At 38.3% G+C, this 23,788-nt stretch overlaps 1 protein-coding gene across 1 annotated transcript in view; it reads left to right on the top strand.

The window, feature by feature from the left end:
- Positions 1 to 14,261, top strand: part of VAPA (VAMP associated protein A) — a 28,829-nt gene extending 14,568 nt beyond the window's left edge. The window contains exons 2-6 of the mRNA XM_038175591.2: positions 1,780 to 1,932; positions 7,085 to 7,188; positions 8,823 to 8,903; positions 12,340 to 12,516; positions 13,476 to 14,261. Coding sequence (XP_038031519.1) covers positions 1,780 to 1,932; positions 7,085 to 7,188; positions 8,823 to 8,903; positions 12,340 to 12,516; positions 13,476 to 13,634 — 674 coding nt within the window. The 3' untranslated portion in view covers positions 13,635 to 14,261. The remainder of the gene's footprint in view (positions 1 to 1,779; positions 1,933 to 7,084; positions 7,189 to 8,822; positions 8,904 to 12,339; positions 12,517 to 13,475) is intronic.
- The last annotated feature ends 9,527 nt before the right edge of the window (positions 14,262 to 23,788 follow it).

The raw sequence follows: 23,788 nt of genomic DNA, 5'->3' as shown, positions 1-23,788 counted from the left end.
AAAATGTTAGTATGGCTCAAAAAATAAATGCTCAGTCTTTTTTCTGAGTGTATCAGCAGCCTCAGACTTAGAGGGTTATTCAGATACCTGATTTTAGTTCGGCTTGTGGTGTGGGTTATGGGAGTTATTTTTAGGTTGAACTCTCTAAGTAAATGCAACCGGATCCTGCAAGAGCCGACAAGGGACAAGTGGCAGGAAACTTTGAAGTAGTTTTGTAAATCTTCCTCATGGGACCCGTGCCAAGTTTCAGTGGATTAAAAGGCTGATTACCTTCCTCTACTGTATAAAGCCAGATTAGAAATGACATTTTCAGACGAGTAGTACCAGTTCCTATTTTCTCACCAATGAAGTCTTGTCGAATTTAAACTGGCTCACACGTGTCTTCACCTCCACCTGACTGTTCTTGTTCTCAGTAATCCCAGTTTGTCCTCTGTCGATTTGTATTTCATTGTTTCAAGTCAAGGCTGTGTTCAGCACTCTCTCAACATCAAGGATTCGGGCTGAAAGAGGGTTACAGAAATCAAGACATTGCTCAGATAGTGAGCCCTCTAGTGTAATAACATGCTAGTGATAGCGCCGTTGGCTTCAGAGGAGTCCTGGAGACATTATTCCACAGAGGTCCCAGAAGAGAACTGACTTTCTGACTTCCTTTATCTTATGTTGGTGGATTCCTACCTTCCTGCTCAGGTCGTGTATGTTTTTAACCCTGTATAATCTAAAGTTTGCTCTCTTTCTTTTTTAAATGGAAAAGTAGTTGTTGCTATTCCAATAATGGTGGAAAGCATTTTGTAGGAATTTGATTTGTAATGTCTAAAGAAAAATAGGCTTCTTTAAAATTCATGTACACATGAAGTATTATTGAATTAACTTCATGTTCATATGCAGTTCCATTTTCTAAGTTCATTCTTACAGTGCCTGTGCATTCTGGCTTTCAGATGACATAAAGGAGATTAACATAGCTGAGAACACTGTGAACCTTTTTTGCTGTTACCGTATGATATCACTTGGAGGTGATCTCTTCTGGAAGAAGAGCTTTTACAGCTTGACATTGAAATTAAGCCTCTGTCGTCCAGTCCAGCCTTAGAGTCAGTTTCTATCTTGATGGTTTAATATAGGCATGGTTTAGAGAATATACTGCATTAGATTGGTGAATATGGCAACTGAAGTTTCTTTTTGGTGGACGAGTTGGAATATATGCATAAACAGAGTATCATCTTCCCTGCCTGTTTTGGATTTAACAGATGAGGGTGATGTTTCTGTCAAGGCTGTAGGACCTCAAAGCCCAACATAAGTTGAAATCTCGAGCAGTTCGTATATTTCATTATCGCAGTGTTTCCTTTCTGTAATAAACACTTGAAAGAATTCCAAAGTACATATTGCTTCTATTCCTAGAGAAAAATCCAGCAAGATTTACTTGCACATATGATCATTACCCACTGGTTACGTGCAGTGTTAGGAAAGCTTTGGTAAAATTAGCATAATGACGTCTGTGTGTAAGTCGTAAAAATGCCTCTCTCTTTATATGTATATATGAACTCCTTGCACCAGCAGCTTGAATATGTCTTAGTACTTACTCATTCATTGCGTTAATGTATATTGTTATAACTAAGATGATGGAATATGTTTTGCACGTAACGGTATATGTGCTTAACAGATGTATGATTTAACCTGCCTGTTGCCATTAAATTATATTTTAAGAGTAATTTGTACTGTATAAACAGGCTTGTCTTCCACAGATACATGAATATTTACAACAAAAATGACTTTTTTTTTTTCCAGGTCCCTTTACAGACGTAGTAACTACAAATCTTAAGCTACGAAATCCATCAGATAGAAAAGTATGCTTCAAAGTGAAGACCACAGCGCCTCGTCGATACTGTGTGAGGCCAAACAGTGGAATTATTGACCCAGGATCATCTGTAATTGTTTCAGGTAAAAGCAGATATGCATCGTTGTAGGTTATATGTTTTAAAGCATGAAAAACCTCTGTACAAAAATATTTGTTTGTCGTTTATCATGTTTACCTGCAGCTATTGCTGTGTTAAAGAGGAAGGAAAGCGGGAAATGGGCAGTGACATTAACAGTACCTTCAGACAACTGTATTCCTGTTCCCATTGTGAAGTGGGACGTTGCTTGGCTGCTCTGATGTGTTTAAAGTTCAACATTTGACAGTTCAATGCGTTTAAAAAAAATAAATCCATCCACAATTGTGGAATAGTTGTTTGGAATAGGACAGGTCCCTATTGTCTGAACTCTATTGTGTCATAACTTGTCATAATAGAAGAGTTACGAGTGTGTTAAGTAATACATGCTAAGTGATAATCTGTCAGTTCTTTTAAGGAAATTTTCTGTTATATTAGATGGAGCTTTTGTAGCCTTTAGGTTTGACAAATCTATCACGTTTCACTCTAGAGACACTTCTTAATCTGTTTTTGGGATGTGGATTAAAAAAGGATCTTTAATGCTCAGCAGTGTGAGCCTTGAAGCCACACAATATTTCCACCCCCCGTGAAACTCCGTCTAGGTTTGGCTTACATACTTCATTATGACAATTAACAGAATTTTGAGAGCTGGATATATAATAATCTAATCCTATACTGGACAGTACTGTGTCAAAAAGACCAGGTGTCAGGAATGATGGGAGTAGACATTCTCAAGAAAGTGGGAAAAGAGTAGGTATTGGTCTTCTGACTTGATAAATTATTTTTGTAGGTTGTTCTCCCAATCTTCTTGAGTTAAGAATCATCTGAATAAGGAAATTCTCAAACCTATGACTGTAAGAGGAGAGAAACTCTTACTTTTCTGTGGAACCATCATATTTCCCAACATGGATGTAGTCTCATAGGTTGTAGAGATCAAGGGTGACACAGTCATAAGCTTCTAGATCTCCTAAGTCTAGAAAGCTGACGATTCTTGTAGTACCCCTGAAAAGCTATAGCAAAGCAAAGGGAAACAAGGAGCAATCTTCAGAGCTTTTCATATTCATACCCTTAAGCCCTCTGGGAAGTTTAAAAGAATTTGAGGAACTAGCTTTAGGTGATATGTTCAAAAGCTGCAAGAAATAACTCAGGAAAACTTCAAAGTTGATGGATTAAAACCTCAGAGTAACTTTCCTTTTAGGAGAGACACCAGTTTTCTAATCTGATATGATCTGTAGAATGTGACCTTTTAAAACTTCAGTATTGCTTGCCAGGGACAGTTCAGAGTCTTGTGGACAAAAGATCATTTTATTGAGATAATTGTTTAGAGATTCTCGTAGTCAAAAGCTTAGCTTATTTTCCTTTTCAACATTGACTCACAGACATTTGTGTTAACTATGTATCAGAGTATCAAAGCTGGGTGATTTTCCACTTTGCATCCACAGTGGCTCTTTGTTGCTGCTTTTTCTGTATTAATGGAATCTCATGCGGATTTTCAGCTACAGTGACTCCAAGATGTAGATGTGTCATTACAGATGCTTTTCAGAATTTAAGTTTTCTTCCCCAAATTGTTGTTTTTGGGCATATAATTTCTTTTGAATTACTTTGTAAGCCAAGTACGCAGATACTTTTTCTATTGACCCACTTTGTTATCTCTTGTATCTCTCTACTGAATGTTTTCAGTGCTGACTCATTGTTCATATCATTAAAAATAGATTTCTCTCACATTGTTGTGCAGAGGGAAATCAATGTAGGATACCATGGCTGAAACTCTGTTCAGCACTAAATGTTGACAATGTTAGCTGCCTCTAGTCCAGATAATGCATCAGATAATTCAGGGTCAAGGGAGTTTTAAAGTACATTATTGGAGATGTGATTTAATAGACATTTTAAGGAGGTCCACGGACATTTTTGTATCATCCTATTGTGAAACAGAAGGTACTATTTTTTAACCACGTTTATATATTTTTTCTGAAAATACGGATTTGATAGGACCTCTCTTTTACTGTTGATTTGGATGTCTTTCCCTTCACCTTGATGACCTAAATTAACTATTTATTTTTGTGTCATCTATATTAATTGTTTGCTGGTGATTTTTCTTTCCAGACTATAGAATGTTATTTTTCTTTCTTTGCAACTGTTAGTGTTACATGTTACTATTCTTCCTTCTGAGTTTCAGACCCATTTAAGATCGGTTTTGTGGAGATAAAGCCCTTCTGTGTAGAAAACTTAGGCTTACTAACAAGAGTCTTGCTTTCGTAACTGTTTGCAATACTCTTAGAATTGATAATGTCGACAGCTCGTGGGCTCTGAGAATATGCTGAAAACAGTGGCTTCATATATTCATGGAGTTTGCCATGATTACTTAAAGCCTAACATAGCTTGAATGTCTCTTTGAATTCATTGATCTTTTTCTCTGCTGCTTTTCAATTCAATCAAATTTTCAGCTGTTACCTAGTAGTCAAAGAACACCAAGTTATTTAACTAGTTACCCAAGGATTCTGCCAGCACAGGAGGAAGTTCTCAGATGATGGAAAGCTGGTTCTGTTGTCTTTCAAGCTATTCCATCTGTTCCCTTGGCGTAGGGAAACTAAAGTACTGCATTCTTTCTGTGGTCTGCTGGTGGAACAATTCTTAGAGATAAATTGCTGTAGCTCCATGTTTGGAAGAAGCCTTTAGTTAGATCATTTATATTCTGGACCTAAGTGAGGCCAACGATTAAAGAAACCTGACTTCAAAGCCTTTGCAAGTAGGATCGTTTGAAAGCATGTCAAATATTGCAGTTCCTATACGGGCTTTATTTGTGGAATGTATCTGATTCAGATTGCTAGATAGAATGCTAGATTATTTAATTATCATTTGATTATACCCTATGCAGCATTAAAGGAGGAAAAACATTGGATAACTATTCTGCAGCAAACATCTGCAACATGTAACTAATACATAAGCTCTAAAATTAGGTTGCAGTATAATTAAATTTAGTAGTAACTTTTTCATAAGTACCGATGAATTTGGAGAGGCCAAGTTAATCATTTTGATACTGTACTTACCAGTTTATAAACTAATGCGGTTCAGTTCTATTGTGAAGAACTTGCACTGTGTGAAAGCGGGGATGTTGAGCTATACATCCAGTAAAGATTCAGAATTGAGGAAAATAAAACTGAATTGTTGGACATAGTAAAAATATTGAAGTCTACAGACGGAACTTTTTTAGAATTACATGGGAAACTCATTCAGAGCGTACAGTGTGTTTTCCTAGGTAAATAAATATTTCTGCTTTAGTTTCTTCATTGCTGTAAAATAGGTGACTATACGGATTCCTGGTGATAGGACTCCATAAATGTAATTCACATTTTTAATCTTTATCTGGAATTACTTAAGTTTCTCTTTTCTTTTTATATAACGATGCTCTAAAGTGGAATCCACTTCCTGTGGGAGACAAGTCAAATAATTTATCTCTACAGTTTACTCTGAGTCCTTGTTCTCTGGTAGAGTTGCAAGTGTGTACACGTGTGTATTCGTGTATGTAACTTCTGTTACCTGGGACTCCCAGCAGGAGTGAGTCAACTAATTGTCTCCAGGATGAAATGTGAGCAAGGAGGCTAAAGTGACGGTTTATTTTACGGTCTATTCCATGGAAGTAGGATGGAGGTAGACTCTGCTGGTTATGTATCCTTCTGTCTATTTCAGTTAGTCCTCCAGCACTACTATTATCAACCCTTGTGTATTCAGGTATTTCTGCAAATCCTTATACTATACCCCTGCTTTACTCTCCTGGACGGTATTATAGACGTTCTCTTTTCAGTCACTTCGAACTAAAGAAATCACACACAAAATAATGATACTAGGATGAGCTGACAACCAGTCTGGGCTGTTTTTTAAACAGCAACAACAACAAACACCTCAACCTCCTGATGGCTTTATACAGTTTGGATGGATGAAGGTGCTGTGCTTCTGTAATTGAAGTGTTCTTTTAAAAATATTGTAGTGTTGTAGTAATAATGGAGATAATGGGAACTGTTACTGATGTAATTCATTTTTCCAATTTATGTACACTTCAAAATAATAACTTTGAAAACATGAGTTCAACTTGACCAGTTGAATTATCAAATTTGGAAAGCTGTAAAAAGCTGTAAAAATTTGGAGTGCAGTAAAAAGACTTCTCATTCAGAAAATGTCTTGTCACAAAAGTACCCTCTACTGCTTGCATATTCTAGTTCTGGTACCTGTAGCACAAACTATGTTGTGTCAGAAGCATTTGGTTTCATTCAGGAAGATTTTTAAAATCTGCATTAGAGTATGTTGAAGGCTGACAATGCGGGGATAAAACACATCAGATAAAATACAAAGAGGGTATTATGTATTTAATTTTAATATGTCACTTAAAACTGCCTTTACATCAAACATGATTTTGAATCCCATCCCTCTTTGTCCACTCATAAAATGCAGTGGAGGACCAAAACTTGCTGTAGAATTCAAATCCATAGTTGGATTTTGGAGTGCTTTTGGGCAAACATTAGCTGTTAGGCTGGACTTAAGTTTAACAATGTCAAAACCTGAATGAAATGTGTTACGTAGTTATTCCGTAAGTAATCACTATAAATCTTACAAGAGCTGAATTTGAAAGTGTTCTAATGATGCATTATTAAAGCCCTAGGCAGCTTTACCTCCTGTAGTAATTGTGGTTTGAGTTAAGTATTTTAGTAGTCTTGCACCCAGCTTAGATTAATACAATTTAGTCAGTTGAGCTTGCCCTACTGGTGGTCTGTCTAATGTAAGGTTTTTTTTCTTTCCCCTGAGTAAATGTCATAATGTATACCATCGTTCTTCTATGTTTGCATTTACTTTATCACAAAATTTATCTATTCCACAGAAAAGTCAGGATATGTTTGTTCTCACTTGTATATTAAATGTCTTCTAGTTATAGTAATTGCAGAAATAATCTTTTAAGCTATGCTAGACTCTGAAAAACTTAAGGTTTTTAATGGTTGTACACTGTAGCAAGTAATGAAAGGAAACATCTTACATCTGCCCTATTTTCAACACTGCCTTCATGTTTTAACTTTCAGTGTCTGTTCACTGAGAAGTGAACCGAAAGCATATGGCATGTTTATTACAGTGATTAGCTGGAGGATCACGGATTTCTTTTTTATTCTTTTGTATAGTAATGCTGCAACCTTTTGACTATGACCCAAATGAGAAGAGTAAACACAAGTTTATGGTACAAACGATCTACGCACCATCAAATATTTCAGATATGGAGGCAGTGGTAAGTAAAACAGGGGTAGAATAATTGTTGTAGTTTGTATTTGCTTATTAATTTAAAAAGTCTTCAGTCTTAAGTGAATCATGTTTTCTAAATTATTTTTTGGAGAAATGTCTTCCGTAAGTGATTCTGGGTTTTTAATATTAAATACAAGCTAAGTTCTTGGAACCTGTCTAGTGGACTGATTGAATAGAAGTAGTACTATATCAAAGCTAAAGTCACTTCAGTGCTAAAGCATGGTCGTGTTGTATGTGATAAGCAGTTTATTGGAACTGAAGAAACAGGTTTTATATGAGGGAGTCCAGTATATGGAAGCAGCAAGCCTGAAGTTGTATGAAATAGACCCATTAGGTCTAAAAAGTTGAATAGTATTCTAAGGAATTGAAACATTTGCAAGACTACACTGTCTCTCTATGAGATACCAAGTGGCTAAACACAGCACAAATGATAGATTTTATTTTTTAATAGAACAGGCTGTAGGTTCAATTCTTGAGTTGGACTGGTCTGACAAAAGATCCAGGAAGAAGAGAATTAGGTTTGTGCATTTTAGTTCAGAAGTAAGGACACCTTTCTCTGACATTACAAGCAATTGGAAGAGAAGTCTTCAGTCAGCACCTGCCCTTCAGGGTATACATGGGTTCCCATTAGCATTTTTATTAGGGTCCAGGGGCATGATGCAGGGCTTCTGTCTCTAGAAACTGTTCTAAGGACGCCCGAGTTCATATGGTTAATCACGTGGTTCAGTGTTCACTCAAGGTAGAGGAGGACAAACAAAACTTTTTATCCATATTTTATAAATTACTGAAATTCACTAGACCTCTGATGGCTTAGGCTCTCTTCCCTTACATGTGAAGGCAAAGATTATTATGGCATCTCTTTCCACTGGAAACAGTGGAAAAATTTTTAAGCTTTTGAGATGTGTAGCTACAAAGATAACATTTCTCTTGTTGGTCTGGTTTACTTTTTCTTAATATGTGCTGGTAGCTCTTGGTTATGTGTGGTAAGTGAAGCGTAACTATTTGGGGAGGATATAAAAATCCACTTTAGAAATACCTTGAAAATAACAGCTTTCTTGGTTGTTAAAAGTATAGAATACTGAGAAACAAATCTTGCAGAAAATCAGTAATTGTAGTTACAAGTTACTGCACAATTATAGCCACTGGAGGAAAAAAAATAAAAAGGAATTTACTCTGGAGTTAAGTATAGAATCAATAAATGTGTCTTTCATTCTTTTGTTTAAAATTGATGCTTCTGAAATAGGACATGAGAACATTTACCAAGCAGCGGTATGGCTTTGTTCTTAGGCCAACTCAGGTGGTACTTTTGTTCCTGATTGTGTTAAGGAAACCACTCTGCTGTCCCACCTGTTGTGCCCTACAAACTTCTGGATCCATCCTGGCGTTCAGTTCACTTGATTCCGTTTCCAGACTTAAGTTAAACCATCTCTGCCTCTCATTACTTACAGAGTAATCTAAAGTGGACAGAACTGTTGTTCAAAAGCAAGTCTGAAAATTGCAGCTAGGACAAGAACAGCATTCAGCTTTGTAGAAGCTATAGGGAAGTTCTAAGAACAAGGTTTTGAACTATTCATATCTTTGCACGACTGGCTCGTTAAGTAACTATATTAATTGTTTTAGTGGAAAGAAGCAAAGCCCGATGAGCTAATGGACTCCAAATTGAGATGTGTGTTTGAAATGCCCAACGAAAATGATAAACTGGTAAGTAAGAAAAGAGTAAGAAACTGTCATACACTGACTTATGATCTTACAGAAATTTGTTTTCAACTTTTTAGAATGTTTGATTTGATGGTTAAGTGGATCTTTAGAGTTTAAACCTGGTTAAATGGATGGGAGAGGTGTTTGGTATATAACTCTTCAGGCACATGTTTTCACTGGGCCCTGATATTCACGTGAAAACATTGTTTGATGGCTGCCTCTTGTAGCCATTCATATGTGCTATGCTATCGGTTCATGCAGCTGAGCTCCCTACTTCTAGTACATGGCAAAGGTACATGCTTAGAATTTGTACCTCTAGGTTTGCCTTTCCTGTCTTTCTGCCTTTTATGGAAACTAGTTTTAGGTACAGGTTATCTAGAAGGCTGAAGTAAGGTGAGGTAAGTCTTAACTCTGGTGTCTGAGAATCAGCTGAGATGAATCTTCAAGTAGAAGGCAGATTTAAGCATTTGACAAAATTATTTTTAATACAGTTTTTATTTACTGCTTCTACTACTAGTTTGGCAATTATGGAGAGAAACAACTCCAAATTACACTGTTGTCGATATGCATAATGATGTATGGGGTGATTTATATTTTATTTCAGTATGAATGCTGATGTGCAGTATGCATGGCTTCTGTGTTGCAGCACAAACAAGTCAGCGTTGTCCTTTACCTTATAATTGCCATGCTAGCTTCATTTCAAATAGTTTGAACTATTGCCAAAAAATATTGTCCTTTCATTATTCATATTACTGATTTGCTTTAGCATTATAATGCTGTCAGATAAAAGCAGAGTCTTCAGTACCACATACAGGGAAAAGCAAATTGGATCATTTGCTTTTTAAAGTATGAAGTGCTTTTCAGTTTTAAAAATTCTCTTTCTAATTCAGCTGAATGAGAAAAGGAAGTACTGATTGGAAATTAATACATGCGCTGGGAATCCTAAATGCATCTTTTAAGGTAGTGGTACAGACAGGTAATCAGACCAAAAAATTAAAAAATCCCATTAGCTCTTTCATGCTTCTGACTTCAAACAAAATCAATTCCATTTGTGTAGGAGATGACAATTTCATTGTATATGGACTGAAGATGTCTGTTTTTATGTTGCCTGGTGTTTGGAATAATAGCTAACTGTCTGTTGTCCTGAAGCTTTGTGGAATATGGCTGAAATTCTTACACGTTACACATTTTACCCTCATTCTTCTGATTATTGAATCTTAATACTGTACATTCTTCTTTATTTACCTTTTATTTTTTTGGTGCTACTTTTAGCATTGTGAATTAGAGTGCTAATGCAGGATTTCTATAAACAACCTTATTCACTTTGTGGCTTTGGCTTTTTTAACTGTGCAGTCTGTAAGGTGTGTTGGGTGGAAGCAGCATGAATCCATGCATGTAAAATCTCATAATTTGTATGCATAAAGGATCTTCATGAAGTCTGCTGGCTGGCTAATAGTTGTATTTGCAACCATTCTTCTAATACAGTTTTTGGAGTGTAATGTGAGGGTAATACGGTCAGTATAATGGTCTTTTTTTTTTTTTTTTTTTTTTGGTAAAGATTAATTTGAGATGCAGGCTTTTATTCAGCTGCCTGTGTATGTGAAATGCTAAAACTGTAAATTTTAAGCATTAATTATCAAGGTACTTAGCTGGCTACCTTCCGTGTTTCTTACCCTCTTACTAAATTACATTCTAGATATAAGAAAATCACACTTGCTTTTAGTTTTACAGTAAAATGTGAGAGAAATGTAATGCTTTCTTACAGAACTAACTCCTTTTATATTTTCTTTAATACCTTTATAGTGTTGACTGTACCTAATCTTTATATTTTTCTGAGTAGCAGCATGGGGTTGCAAAACCTAATGCTTTACGAGTTGATTTAGTCACTCACTTAAGCCTTGCAATGAGAAATGTGCCAAGACCTGAGGGCAAGGCTCACATACCACCTCAGGATGCAAGTACTTCAGTCAGCAACCTCTTTCTTCAGATGCCTACAAGTCATAGCCAGAAGATAGACATGAAGGAACCAGTCACTGAGGTCAGGCAGCAAAGGAGGTTTGCTCCAGGGAGATAAGTCTTAGGTCTCTATTGATGTTTCAGTACTACTAAAGGAGTTCAGTTTAGCTAGTGAGCCAGAGAAAAAAGCGATACATCTTTCTCTGTTTACTCGTGATACAAGTATGCTGGTCTTTCTAAATCTAGTTAGGATTACCTGTGTAGAATAGCAGGATTTGGCATTTTGCATTGCAAAAGATGTAAAATGAAAGTAGATGCTGTAGCCCGAATAATTGCTGTTCGTATAGGAACTAAAGAGAATCTTGGAAATCAGATTTTTTTTAAGTTGTTTTGTTTGTACATAGATACGTTACTTTTTACTAGGTTTTCTGTTATATTCAGAGTGGGCTGCTTCACATGCAGTGCAGTGGTGGTCTAAGTGACATAGCTGTATAGCCAATCAAGTAAAAATAGAGAAGCTTGAATGTACTGCCATGGGAATGGTGTTTTTTTGTGAATGGTAACCTGAGCTATACAGTTGAATCCATTCTGTTGTTACTGACTACTGAAGATCACTGTCTGTCTTGAGCAGAGCTGTGGGAACTTTTATTTTTATTTTTATTTATGGCTTTCTGGCAGCTTTTTGTGCTACTCTTTACTTGTGTCCAAAATTAGTATTGCATATTGCAGAGATGCTCTGAAACTTAGATGCCATGTTTGCACAAAACTTGAATTTCTCTCTAGTAAGAGGTTCTCAAAATGCAAAATATCTCAGCCGTACATTATGTTAGTTGTAATACAACCTGTTTTCTTTCTACTTTGTTCTTACTATTGCAGCTTTAATTGTTTCCTTTTTGAATAAGATAGGTCCTTCCAACTGGACTAATTCTTCAAGCATCGTGTAGGCCAACTGCTTGAGCACTTAGGGCTAACCAAAAGTTAAAGCGTATTACTGAGGGCATAGTCCACATGGCTCTTGATCACTGACAGGCACAGGGCATCAACCATGTTGATAAGAAGCCTGTGTCAGTGTTTAACCACCTTCACAGTAAAGAAGTTTTTCCCAGTGTGTAATCTGAACCTCAGTGCAGCTTTGTGCTGTTCCTGCATGTCCTTTTCTGCTTATTTTTTTTCTGTCAAGTTCAAATGCTGCGTGATATATCTTATGCCATCTTTTGCATGCCTACTGGGTCGGTGTGAAGCAGCTGAAGTATTTGTTTTTGTCCCAGTGGCATTTAGTACCAGATGTAAAAAGTTCAGTCTTGTCTTGCTTTCCAATACTTGTGCTAACTGGAATTGAACCAGTAAAAAAAGTCTTTTATTCAGATCATTTTAAGTATAGACTCAATAGAACTATATTAATAGCTGGGTTGTTCCAGTTTTAAGCTGTGGGTAATTTTTCTCTAGATAAGTAAAATTCTCAAGTCGTTCTTAATATTTGTAGAATGATATAGATGCAAGCAAACCCGCTCCAGTACAGAATGCATCTAAGCAGGATGGACCGATGCCAAAACCACATAGTGTTTCACTTAACGATACTGAAACAAGGAAGCTAGTGGAGGAGTGCAAACGACTTCAAGCAGAGGTTATGAAGCTGTCGGAAGAAAATCGGCACCTGAGAGTAAGTTTTGCTTCCATGTTTGCGTTGAAGTGGCTTCGCTCTTCTTGAGTGAAAAGTCTGGCTTGTGATTAGGCTTAGAAATGCGTGTTTCAGAAAGTAGCTGCAGTTGTTGGGATGTCAAGATTGATTCGCAATGTAATTTTACTGTCCTGTTCACTGTGTATTTTATACTTCTCAGTTGTTGGGTCTTTGGGATTGTCATGGATGAGATACGGAAGCTACACCATTTTCTTCAAAGAAATGCAGTAAATATAGGCTCATTGAAGGTGGTTTTAGTTACTTTCTGTATCTCTTAATTTAGATTTAATAATGAATTTTAAATAAAAGCATATTATTATTCATTCTTAAGAATGAGTAAACGAGATCCAAAATGGTAACTCTGTTGCACATTGTTAGTGAACAAGGACAACTGGTTGGCCAGAGGAGGTAAGCAAACAACACTTTGTAGTACCTTTATGGAAAGGTACCCTTTCAATAATCTGTAACTAATTGATAAGTGGTTCTTACATGACTGTTCTGTCTGTTTGCTTTTGGGTATCTAAAAAATTCATTGGCAGCAGTAGCCTTTTAAAGAACTCATAAATAATGATGTTTCTACACCTGTAACTGCTGATATGGGACAATTTGGAAACATAAGACAAACAGAAGATGATTCTCCTTAACAATAAGGAATTACTGCTGTTTAATTCTTACATAGTAAGCAAAAGATGGATACTTCAGAGTCCGTCTTTTCAAAATCTTAAGCAAAGCACTGGATTGCCTATCCTTATTCAAAATGTTCTGGTTTGCTGTGTTCAGATCCTGGCTTTTGGTATGATATAATATTATTTTTCAAATTATTTTCTTTATTGAAATGTTCACCAGTAGATTTGGCTTTTGAGTTAGGTTTTATGTAATTGTAAAGAAGATGTCTTCATAATTTTCTTCCATCTGTGTTTTTGTTTTTCTCCCCCCTTCAGGATGAAGGCTTGAGGCTCAGAAAGGTAGCACACTCGGATAAATCTGGATCACCCACAGCTTTGGCTCTCAGAGATAATGGCTCTAATTCTCTTCCATCACTTCTTGTTGTAATTGCAGCCATCTTCATTGGATTCTTTCTAGGGAAATTCATCTTGTAGAAAGAATGAGTGAGAGAAGCATGCATGCAAAATGCAGCTTCTTTTTTTTTTTTTTTTTCTTGGCCAGAAAAAAAAGATTTGTTTACCTACCACTTCATTGGTAGTATGGCCCAAGTGACCATTTTTGTGTACAGCATCATAACAGGCTTTGCCTTTAATGATCTCGCACGGTTAGAAAACACAATCTAAAAAGACAAACTGTTCGGCTACTGGACAAAATTGTACATTAAGTCATCAATAGCAAGTGTCAGTTGCACAGTCAGTCCTTTATGAAAATTCATAAATAAAGAATTGTTCTTTCTTTCTGTGGTTTTAATAAGAGTTCAAAAATTGTTCAGAGTCTTGTAAATGTTATTTTAATAATCCTTAAAAATTTTATCTGTTGCTGTTACCTCTTGAAAAAATGATTTATTAGATTGCTAATCCCACTCATTCAGGAATATGACAAGAGGTATTCTGGGGGAAATGGTGCCTCTTACTGTGTAAATTTTCTCCTTACATTACTTTGCTAATACCATGGCAGAATTTCTTTCTTATCCCTCATGAGGCATTGTTGAGAGTTCTTCGTCCTTACAATCCTGTCCCATAATATTTAACATTACAAAAGAAATAAAATTGTTAACAGATTTTCTGCTGGGTAGCCTGTTTGTGTGTGTCGTACTTTTAGAAGGGATTCCTAACAAGTTCATTGTTCATGGCAATTTGCTGCTTGTAACAAATGGCTATTTTGAAGTTTATTTGCATAAGTCTCTGGCTTAGACTGTTGTTATTGAAGCTTGGAGGAAGAAAAAAAAAAAAGGGGGGTTCCATTCTGTTTGTTTAAAAAAAAAACAACTGTTTTCTGGCTGCTTTCAGCTATAGAGGGGATAATTGTCAAACTCGTTTTGGGACAGAATAATTTGGATATCCAGCAGGTACAAATACCAGACTCGAATGTTTTCGATATATTAAGAATTAGCTTGCATTGTGCGGAAGTGTAATAATCAACCTTTTGTTCCATCTTTGGATCTTTTGGGTGTCTTCCAAGAGTCAACATTTTTCTCCTTTGATTTCCATAAAGGTACTTAATTCACATATACCAAATTATGTTTTGTAGTTCCGTTTTAGCCGATGCTCAAAAACGCGATTTGGATGATTGAGACACCCATAATGAATTCCATGATGCGGAAGAGTTGATATTTGCTGAGTGAGTCTTAGTTGCTCACGTGTTGAAAATGAAAGTCATTTTTATGCAGCTCTTGGCAGACCTACCTGTGTTAACCATATATATAGCTAAGTTTCAATGAATGCGTTTTTGGGGGTCTAAAATGCTTCCCTGCACTTAATCTCATGTCTTGCCTCATCTCTGAATATCATAAAAACAAACAGTAGTAATGGAACAAAATATTATCTGTACTTTTGACTAAGCTTAATCCAATACAGGGAATTACTTGTAAACTGAAAAATTATGGAAGGGATATACTCCTGTAAGTGAAATTGTGTATGCTTTTGGACAGCTTGACTTGATGTGGTGCAGCTAAGTATGTTAGACCTTGGTATATGCACACGTTGTGTAGATGAGAAAAATGTTCTAGAGAAGATGTACATTATCTTGGTTGCCTTTGATTTCTAGTGATTTTTTTTTAAAGAAAACTATAATTACATCATGTTCTGTTATTGTTCTCTGTGATAAACTTTTTATAAAATTTTGCATATGTGCAAGGAAGATGAAGAAAATACAAAAAAACTGCTTATTTTCATTTAAGCATGCGAGCACAGGTGTTTCCAATTACTTGTTCCAGTGTCTGCATTCAAGTTGCCTTCCATCCCAGTGACTGGAAACGTTCTGTTAAGGTCTTGATTATTTTGGTTCCGCTGGTTCAGAATGGTGTAATTCTCCCAATTTTTTCTCGAACAGAACATTAACGCATCAAACTTCCATAGCCTGTTCCAAAGTGATTATGTGGAAAATAATGAAGGCAATAAGTGTGCAGGATGTAGTTTGCTTGAGACAGAGCAGTTAATCCTGCACTGAAGGAAAAAAAAAATATCCCCTGGAAGATCTTAAAATGTTTACAGCATATTGTACAGAGGTTTTCAAGGGTAGCTAGCACTTTCAGGACTTGAAGATAGAAAAAGGAGTCATTGCTCAATGTGGCTGACTCAGGTTTTGATGTCTGGCCGCAGTGAAAAGGAAAAAAACTAGATAAAATTGGATTGAAATAAATTCTCTCCATAAATACTGAACAGGTGGTTGTAAAAATTGGTCGTCGTTTGAGTGATGTCTTCAAAGTGAAAGTGTGCAGCAGTCTCGTAACCAGTGTGCTTACTAATGGTATAAGGAGACTGTCTTGGTTTCCAGTAATCCCTTCATAGCTGTATATAAAATGTAATGCTACAACTTTTTTGCTCTCAGGAGTCACTTTGGATGAGATCAACTGTATTCAGTGAATTATGTAATATGGATTAAATTGTTTGTCTTTGTTCCTGAAATGGTTAGAACTTCTTGCTTTGTCTGCCTGCTTACTCGTGTATGTAAGCATGGGGAAATACAGCCTCCGCTGCTCCTAGTGATAAGATCAGATGGCAATGCCCATGAAGTCATGTGAGGCTACATGTGTAACTTCAGTTAAATATGCATCACAAGTCCCATTTTGATTTCTCAAAAGGACAAGATGGAACAAGTATACAGTATCAAAGCGTTACTTTAAAAGTTTGTCTGAATATATCACTTTACAAAAGGGTAGTGTGATGGTTCAGGTGAAAAAAAAAAAAGCCTTGTTAAATAGAAAATATAGCTTCTGTAGTAATTCTGGACACCAAATTTAACCCACATTTTAAAATCCATATATGTATATGAAGTTCATTTAAAAAAGTTATTTGCATCAACGCACAATTTATTTGTGCCGTTCTACTCATTCTTGAAAAGCTGTTGACAAACTGTTGTCCAGGCTTGCATGTCTCTGCTGCTATGATTGAAACCGACTTATATATGAGAAGCAACCAAACACTAGCTTGAAAGTTCATTATCCTCTCGGGAGGAGAAGGGGTGGAGGGAGGAGGTGGAAGATGACATCTTGCCAAAGGGGGAAAAGACAAAGTCAATAAGTAAAGCTTATTTTTCAGGCCTTCCTCAAAGATATTAAAAGCTGAAGTGTTAATAAACCATTGAAAATGTAGTAGTGTCCTTTTTTTTTTTTTTTAATTTTGAAACTTCTCCTGAATATTTATGTTCTGTAGACTTTAGGATGCTGATAGGTGTATCTAGGTCCCTGAAGGTGGCGTAACTGCCCTGCTGCTTGGTACTGCTAGTTAGTAGCAGGGAGCTGGCTTGGATGAAGATTTGCTGCTGGAGAGAAGAGCAGGTGCTTGAATCCACCCAGCACTGGGGATGCTGATGACCTGCCACATTTACAATAATCATGTCAAAGAGTTTTTCTTTTTCAGTCTGGAGTCCCAAATGTTTATGGTTGAACAGACTTTCTGGGGCAAACTCTGGCAAAAGATGTAATGAGACCTCTGTGTTACAGAGCAGCCCTAATAAACACTAATATTAAAATGTCCTGCTCTTTGTGTTTACAGGTGGGATAAAATTCTGCACTTTGCCTTTTTAGCCATGTTTCTGTGATTGTTGTACTTCACTGCTTTGCTTTCTGCGCTGGTTCCTGGTGAGTGCCTTTATGGGGCCGTGTGCTGGAAGCTCCTTGGGTAGCACAGATGGCTGCTGCCCCAGAGACTGGCAGCGTTACTTTGGTGGCATGCTTAAATGTTGGCCGAGATGGGGTGTTCAGTACAGAAGTCTGTCTTTTCAAGGGATTGGGCTCCTGTTGGAAGGGTTGAAACTAATGACAAACGAGACTGATCTCTTTCTTTCCTGTCTGAACTTCTTTTCCAGGGCTCTCAAGTAGAGTAACCAAGCATATCACTGGAGTTGGTCTGCTGTGTTTTTGGTCTCGGGTGCAGGGTGTGGGTGCTTAAGTAAATTTGCTAAGAGATTTGCATGGGCAGCGATAGTGTTGTCGTTTTAAATTTTTTTTTTGCCTTTAAATGACAAATGGCGAAGTAGAAATGAGGTCTTGTACAAAAGCTACACGATTTTTGTCTTTTATCTACTTTCTCAGTGCTGCTAGATACAAGTACTTCTTCCTCTCTTGCTGTGATGAGGGTTTGCGTGTTTGTGCAGTGAACCAGATTTGGGAAGCGATTTGGATGAAATCAGATTTTTCATCTTGGGCAAGTTGTGTTTAATTTCAATTGTATAAGCATCTTCCACCATGTTAGAGTGCCGTTTTATCTAAAGCTTCGTACCAGTTTATGTAACGCTGATAACACTGCCATTAGGTATTGAATCCCTGTTTATACAGTAGCTACTTCTGTTGCTGGCAGCAGTGGAATGCTGTTCATCCCCTCCCTTCCCTTCAGAAAAGTTTTAAAGGGTGTTACGGTATCCAGGCGCAGTGGCATGAGACAGACAGCTATGATTATAGCTAAGAAGGCTGAGCTCAGACACTTGAAATAAATGAAAAATTAATTGAAAGGTGACAGAGTTATTAATTCTTACCTTCTAAACTTGTGTATAATAAACGTCACACTGCTTTTTTTTCTTACCCTGAATATCATCCAGGTTTTCCAAAAAGGAAAAAAAAAGTCGTAGTCTTGACATAACTTTCAGGATGTTCTTTAAAACATATCTTTCTACTGATGTTCATGCAGATTTAAGTGCTTAGGTGAATTCAGAGATACTCCCTGGTGATCAGTGCCTTTCCAGTTCTCAGAGTGGTTGGTAACAGCAGTCTTCATGAGTCTCTGTCTGCCTTGTAAAGATGGCTTATCCTGGGTGTAGAGATTGGGAAACGGAGGCACAAGTGTTGGGACAAACTACTGGGAAGAGATGAATTGGGCGCAACCGCTGTTCCCTAGCATACTCTCCATCTTGGTTCTTGTAATAATTTTTTTTTCCCCTGGGTTTCCAAAATGCTGTTTTATATTGCTTAGAGGTGTTTCTCAGGCTTTTAAAGCATCTTCTCAAAGACATAGCTGTTGCCTTTCTCTTCCTGAAGCTGAGTGTTAAACAGGAAGGGAATGTGGTTGTTAGGTGTTAACCAGTGGGTTGTGTTCACCCGAATTACAGCCCAAACTCTACTAAAAGGCATTAGCCAGGAAAAAAACAATCCAAAAACCACCAAAACAAACCCTAAAACAACAAAAAAAAACAAACCACTGTCACCAGTGAAAACACCCAAATCACTTGGGCACGTGTTGTTGGCAGTATTAGAACATGGAAGCGTTTGTGTAGCACAAGTATTTGTGGAGCCAGAACTGTTTGTACTTTCCAAGGAAAAGAAAACAAACACTCCTGAACCTATACAACAACCATGGTGGTGGTGGTATGTATTGCTCTACATGCCCAGGGGAGTGGCAAAACATTTCTCCATTGCCTTGTTGATAGCCCAAACTGTGCAACCGTGGGTTTTGGAGTCAATTCCTCAGAAGGCTGGTTTAAAGAGTAGTGATGTCGATAATCTACTGATTGCCTTGATTTACAAACATGATGCTTTGTTTCTTGATGTTTGAGAGATGTTTAAATCATCATATGGGACAGTAGTTACAGAACTGTGCTTTGGAAAGGCTCAGGAGGGAAGTCCATAGAAAAGTCTTGAACCCTGGGTCAAGCTCTGGAGCTCTAATCTGAGCTGCTAGAGTGCAGCTTTGATTAAGTGAGTGGTTTGTAGAAGGTGAAAGCTCATACAGCAGCTTATGTTCCCCCCAAACATCTGCTAGAAACTCCTGTGGTGTTCTTCGGGATCAGTGATCTTCAGGGATTTCTTGCCATCCTAAGGCTGTTAAGCCTAAAGCAGCGATGAATCCTGTAAACAGGAGAACTCCAGGAGAGAGATTCTCATTGTATTCATGCCTGGGATTCCTTCAGCTTGATGGCACTGCTTTCAGACTTCAGTTTCTTCCATAATACCTTGAAATACTTCAGCCCTATGGCCTCTTTATTTCACGTCCCAGCTTCGAGAAAATCAGAACAGATTGCTTTTTCTGATTAGGGAAAATTATCTCCTCATCCTGCCTCCACAGGAACCAGATTACAATGGCAAAGGAAGGTCAGAGCATTTGCGGAGAAACTTATTCCTTAAAGAGACAAAGTTTATGTGATTGAAGCATCTTTGGGCTGCTGCTTCCTGCGCGAACCTGAAATCTAATTCAAGATGCGTTGGATAGCTTGATGTTGCACAGATACCAGCTATCTCTGATTACAGGGCAATTAGAGCTGAGGTGAAAGACCTTGAGTTTGGTGCTCCCATCAAGGGCAAGCCTGCATGGTGAGCTGAAAAGCCAGGTGGTGCTTGTGTGCTTGCCAGGCTGTCAGCACAGGCACAGATCCTCGGCGGCTGCAGCCCAGCACTTGGGAGCAGCATGGGTGGAAGAGGAGTGTACTGCAAGAGAGAGTGGTTGAGAGTCCACTTCTAGAGCTATGCAGGAGTTGCATTTGTGGAACAAGAGAGAATAGAAATGAAGCAGCTAATCCCAGGTAACAATTTTTCACAACACAGCTCACAGTGTACACACAGGGACCTCTCCAGCTCCTTGGCTCCTGCGATGAGCGCGGTGGCGAGCTGAGCTCTCTGGGTGCTGTATGCATGCAGCGTGGTAGGTGAGTCCCACACAACATTGACTGTGTTAGCACACTGTGTTAACCTGTTAGCATGGGTATTGTGGTTATTCAAAACCCTGGTGTATGTTTGTGTACGTGTTTACATCGGTGTGCACACACCTTTCAGGGTGCCTGCCTGCTACTGTGCAAGCTGGTGGTTACAGCAGTCTGGGTTGCCGTGGGACTCTGTCATTGTGCCAGCTTTGTAGCTGCCTCAGTTACTGCTATGGATGCATTTTCCTCCTTTTAACAGTTTCTATTTTTTTTTTTTTTTTTTTTTGAGCTAATTTACAATTGCTAGTTTTAAGGGCAGCTGGGTGGGGAAACACTTCCTTCTTGCCAAATGGGAGCTACCTTGTCCCCTTCCCAAATGCACTTTGAGACCTATAAGGAGGAACGGGAGGCTTACATGAGAGGATGAGCAAGGTGGACTTCCAACATCCAGAAGTGTTTGCTAATGGTTTTGTGGAAGGCTGAGATATCAATTGTCAATGCAAAAGCTGTTCTTATTCTCTGGGAAATTCTCCCAGTTTTGCAGTCTCCTCTATGTTCCCCTTCACGTAGCTATGCATTTGTTACAGTCATGGCTATCTCCTTGCCCTGCTTGGAATCATGGACATTAAAGCACTTGCTTTTATAATAAATTGGGTAGGCCAATAATAGTTTAAGGTTTAAAATGGAGCATCTGTTAAAATTCAGTATATTTTTTTAGCATATATAGTGTATTTGTGAGTTTATGTAGCTCTTAAAGTAGTTCTAGTGAATGTGTGATATTAGTCATTAAAAATTCTGGTAATTCCAGGAGTAACGTAGATATGAGTTGTGTATGTACATGTATATGCATGAATATACACATTCATTTTACAGTTGTCTTATATACATTTTTGGATAGATGGGGATACGTTGAAGCAGTATTTGCAATTTAGTGATGGTGTTTTCCTTTTAGCATTTATTCAAAACAAAACGTGCAGAAGTGGTTGGTGCAGCTTAAAACATGCAAGCATTTCCCCGCTATCCCATATGGATTGTAGAGAAGGGTTTCCTTTACTTTATGTCATGTAGGTTCAATGAGTTTCTTGCCCTGATCGTATAGCACCAGGCACGCAGGCGGCTGCAGGGGCAAAGCTTCATTTTGGCACTTCGTAACTCTTGAAAGTGTAACTTCCGAGATCCCATGAAGGCTGGTGCCACTCCAGTGCCAGTCTTAGAACGTGACTGTGCTTTAAAAATGACTGCCCTCGAGTATTTTTGACACCTTGCAATTATTTTCGTTTAATTGCTTCTCTGCCTCCTCGCCCATCAATCACGGCGTGCCGCTGGTAAGGTCTCTGCAGTGGGCGGGTCGTTTTTTTTTTTCGGGAAAATTGGCAGGAGAATGAATGCTCAGCAAGTTGCCGCCACCAGATGGCAATGTTTTCTTATCCCTAGCTACTCCTGAAAAAAGTGGAGGCTGCCTCCTACACGATCGTCCCTAAAGCCCCTGGCACACCAGTGTCGTGTGGTGTGGTTGTTTGCAGCAGTGCCTTACAGTTAATACAGATAATGTCTTTGTTGTCTTCATCATCTCCAGGTTCTTCCGTCTTTAGGGTGCTAAGAGAAATGTGAGCTGGTAGTTGGACATTTAATTAAGGAAATCCATCAGGTGTCTGTCTGTCTAGGCAGCTTCTGTCTCCTGACCAGAAGATGGCCTGAGCCCGTGCTTTTTCTGTGGATGGAGTTGCAGAGTTAGCAGCACAGTTAGACCAGATCTCAATCCTAACAACTCCAAGTGCAACCTCTTTCTTCACGTGAAGGCAGTACTACCTTGGGCATTTCTGTTTCTCATTTTCCAATGGACTGTCTTGGAAAGGACTGATGCCTTTCCCTTGGGAAAGGGCTGTTAGGAGCAGTGTCTGCCTGCTCTGAGGCAGTGAGCACAGGCAGTTCCCGTCGCTGGTAGAGCAAATTAATTCATTATTGGCTTGGCTTGGTACCTCCATAGCTGGAGTCCATCTCAGGGACTGGTCTGGAGCAGACTTGCAAAGACCAAAGGCTGGGGAGGAGTTTGGATAATTGCTCAGGCCAACAGCACTGCTGCTTTAGCTGTTGAAGGCACTTGTGGTTTGATTCCTCACAACCATATTTATTTCTGAGTAGAGATTTTTTAAATTTCCTTACTATTATTTATTGGTGGCAGGAAATAATAATTAGAAAAATCAACACTGATAGTGCTAGAGAGAAGATTAGCATGAAAAACATCTTGGAAAATCCTTCTAAGAGGAATAAAAAGGAAAATTAAACAATAAAATTCAGAGTTAGTGGTGCTGGTTTTTATTACCTAGCCTTCCTTTTTGTGTCAGGAGGGGTAAATTATGCCACGTGGAATATACTTATGCCTGAATTCATCCATGCCCACAGCTTTGTGTGGAAAGGGTGGCCACTTCTTTCAGACTGTGGCTACTGCATTTGGAGCGCCTTGTAATTTAGGGCATGCTTCCTGAAAATCAAGCTCATCTTGCAGAGATCTGCTGTCACGTTTCCAAAAATCCTGAGTCACTTCTGAAAACTCAGAAATCGATCTAATGCAAAGCTTTTGAAGCTGGTGGTGGAAGTCTCATTGACTTCATTTCGCCTCTTCTCTTTGTGCGAGCGAGGGAGTAATGAAACTGCACAGCATTGAAGAAAGATGCTTTTGTTACCCTGTGGCTTGCTTTGCATTCTCAGTTCATTTTGGGTTTCTGTAAGAAAAGCGTCCTTTCTACTCCCTGCTCCTTCCCCCAGGCTGTACCCTTAGAGCAAGTGAGATGCAATAGCAGAATAGCAATGCCGTTTCATCTGATTGCAGTTCATTTATGAAAAAATATTTTCTTTCTGTGGAAACCACACCCTTTGTACTGACACGCAGCTGCTCCGACCGTGCTAACCTTGCAAGCCAACCCCAGCATTGCTTGTGGTGTGCTTCCAGCCTGCATTGCGGCTCGTTTTCTTCAGGGAACCTAAAGATGTGCTGCGAAGCCCAAATCACCCCTGCTGCATTCAGCAGAGCTTTGTCTAGCGTTGTGTTCCCAAGTAAATGATATTTTCTTACAGGTGGTAAGAAATGAACTTTTCTGTGAACAAGTCACTCAACAGGGATTTTGGTTATCACTTCGAGACGTGCATCACTCTATACAGGTGGTGAGTCAACAGGAAACTAATGTGTAGGGTGCAAAGAAATTTTTTCTTTTTCTTTTTAGTTATTTTTTTTATTTCAATCAATAGTTCAACAAGTGCTTAAACTTCCCCGGCAGTTTAATCTGGAACATCTAGTTGAGAAGAAAAATATCTTCAATAGCTTTACAAAAATAAAGAGATTTTCTTTTCTTTCTTTTTAAAACCTGCACTTTAAGCAAGCACACTCCAACTCAAGCAAGACAGACACTGCATCTTAAAACATGGACCTCTGGTCTTACAAATGACATTCTACCCCAAGGCAGCAGGCACAGTACGTAAACGGTATAGAAACAGAGCAGGAACAACTGTTACAGCTTTCTGA

The sequence above is a fragment of the Anas platyrhynchos genome, chromosome 2 (genome assembly GCF_047663525.1).
Source record: "Anas platyrhynchos isolate ZD024472 breed Pekin duck chromosome 2, IASCAAS_PekinDuck_T2T, whole genome shotgun sequence".
NCBI classification, from domain to species: Eukaryota; Metazoa; Chordata; class Aves; order Anseriformes; family Anatidae; genus Anas; species Anas platyrhynchos.
Note: the sequence above shows the minus strand (reverse complement) of the source record. Positions and strands in the feature narration are given on the sequence as shown.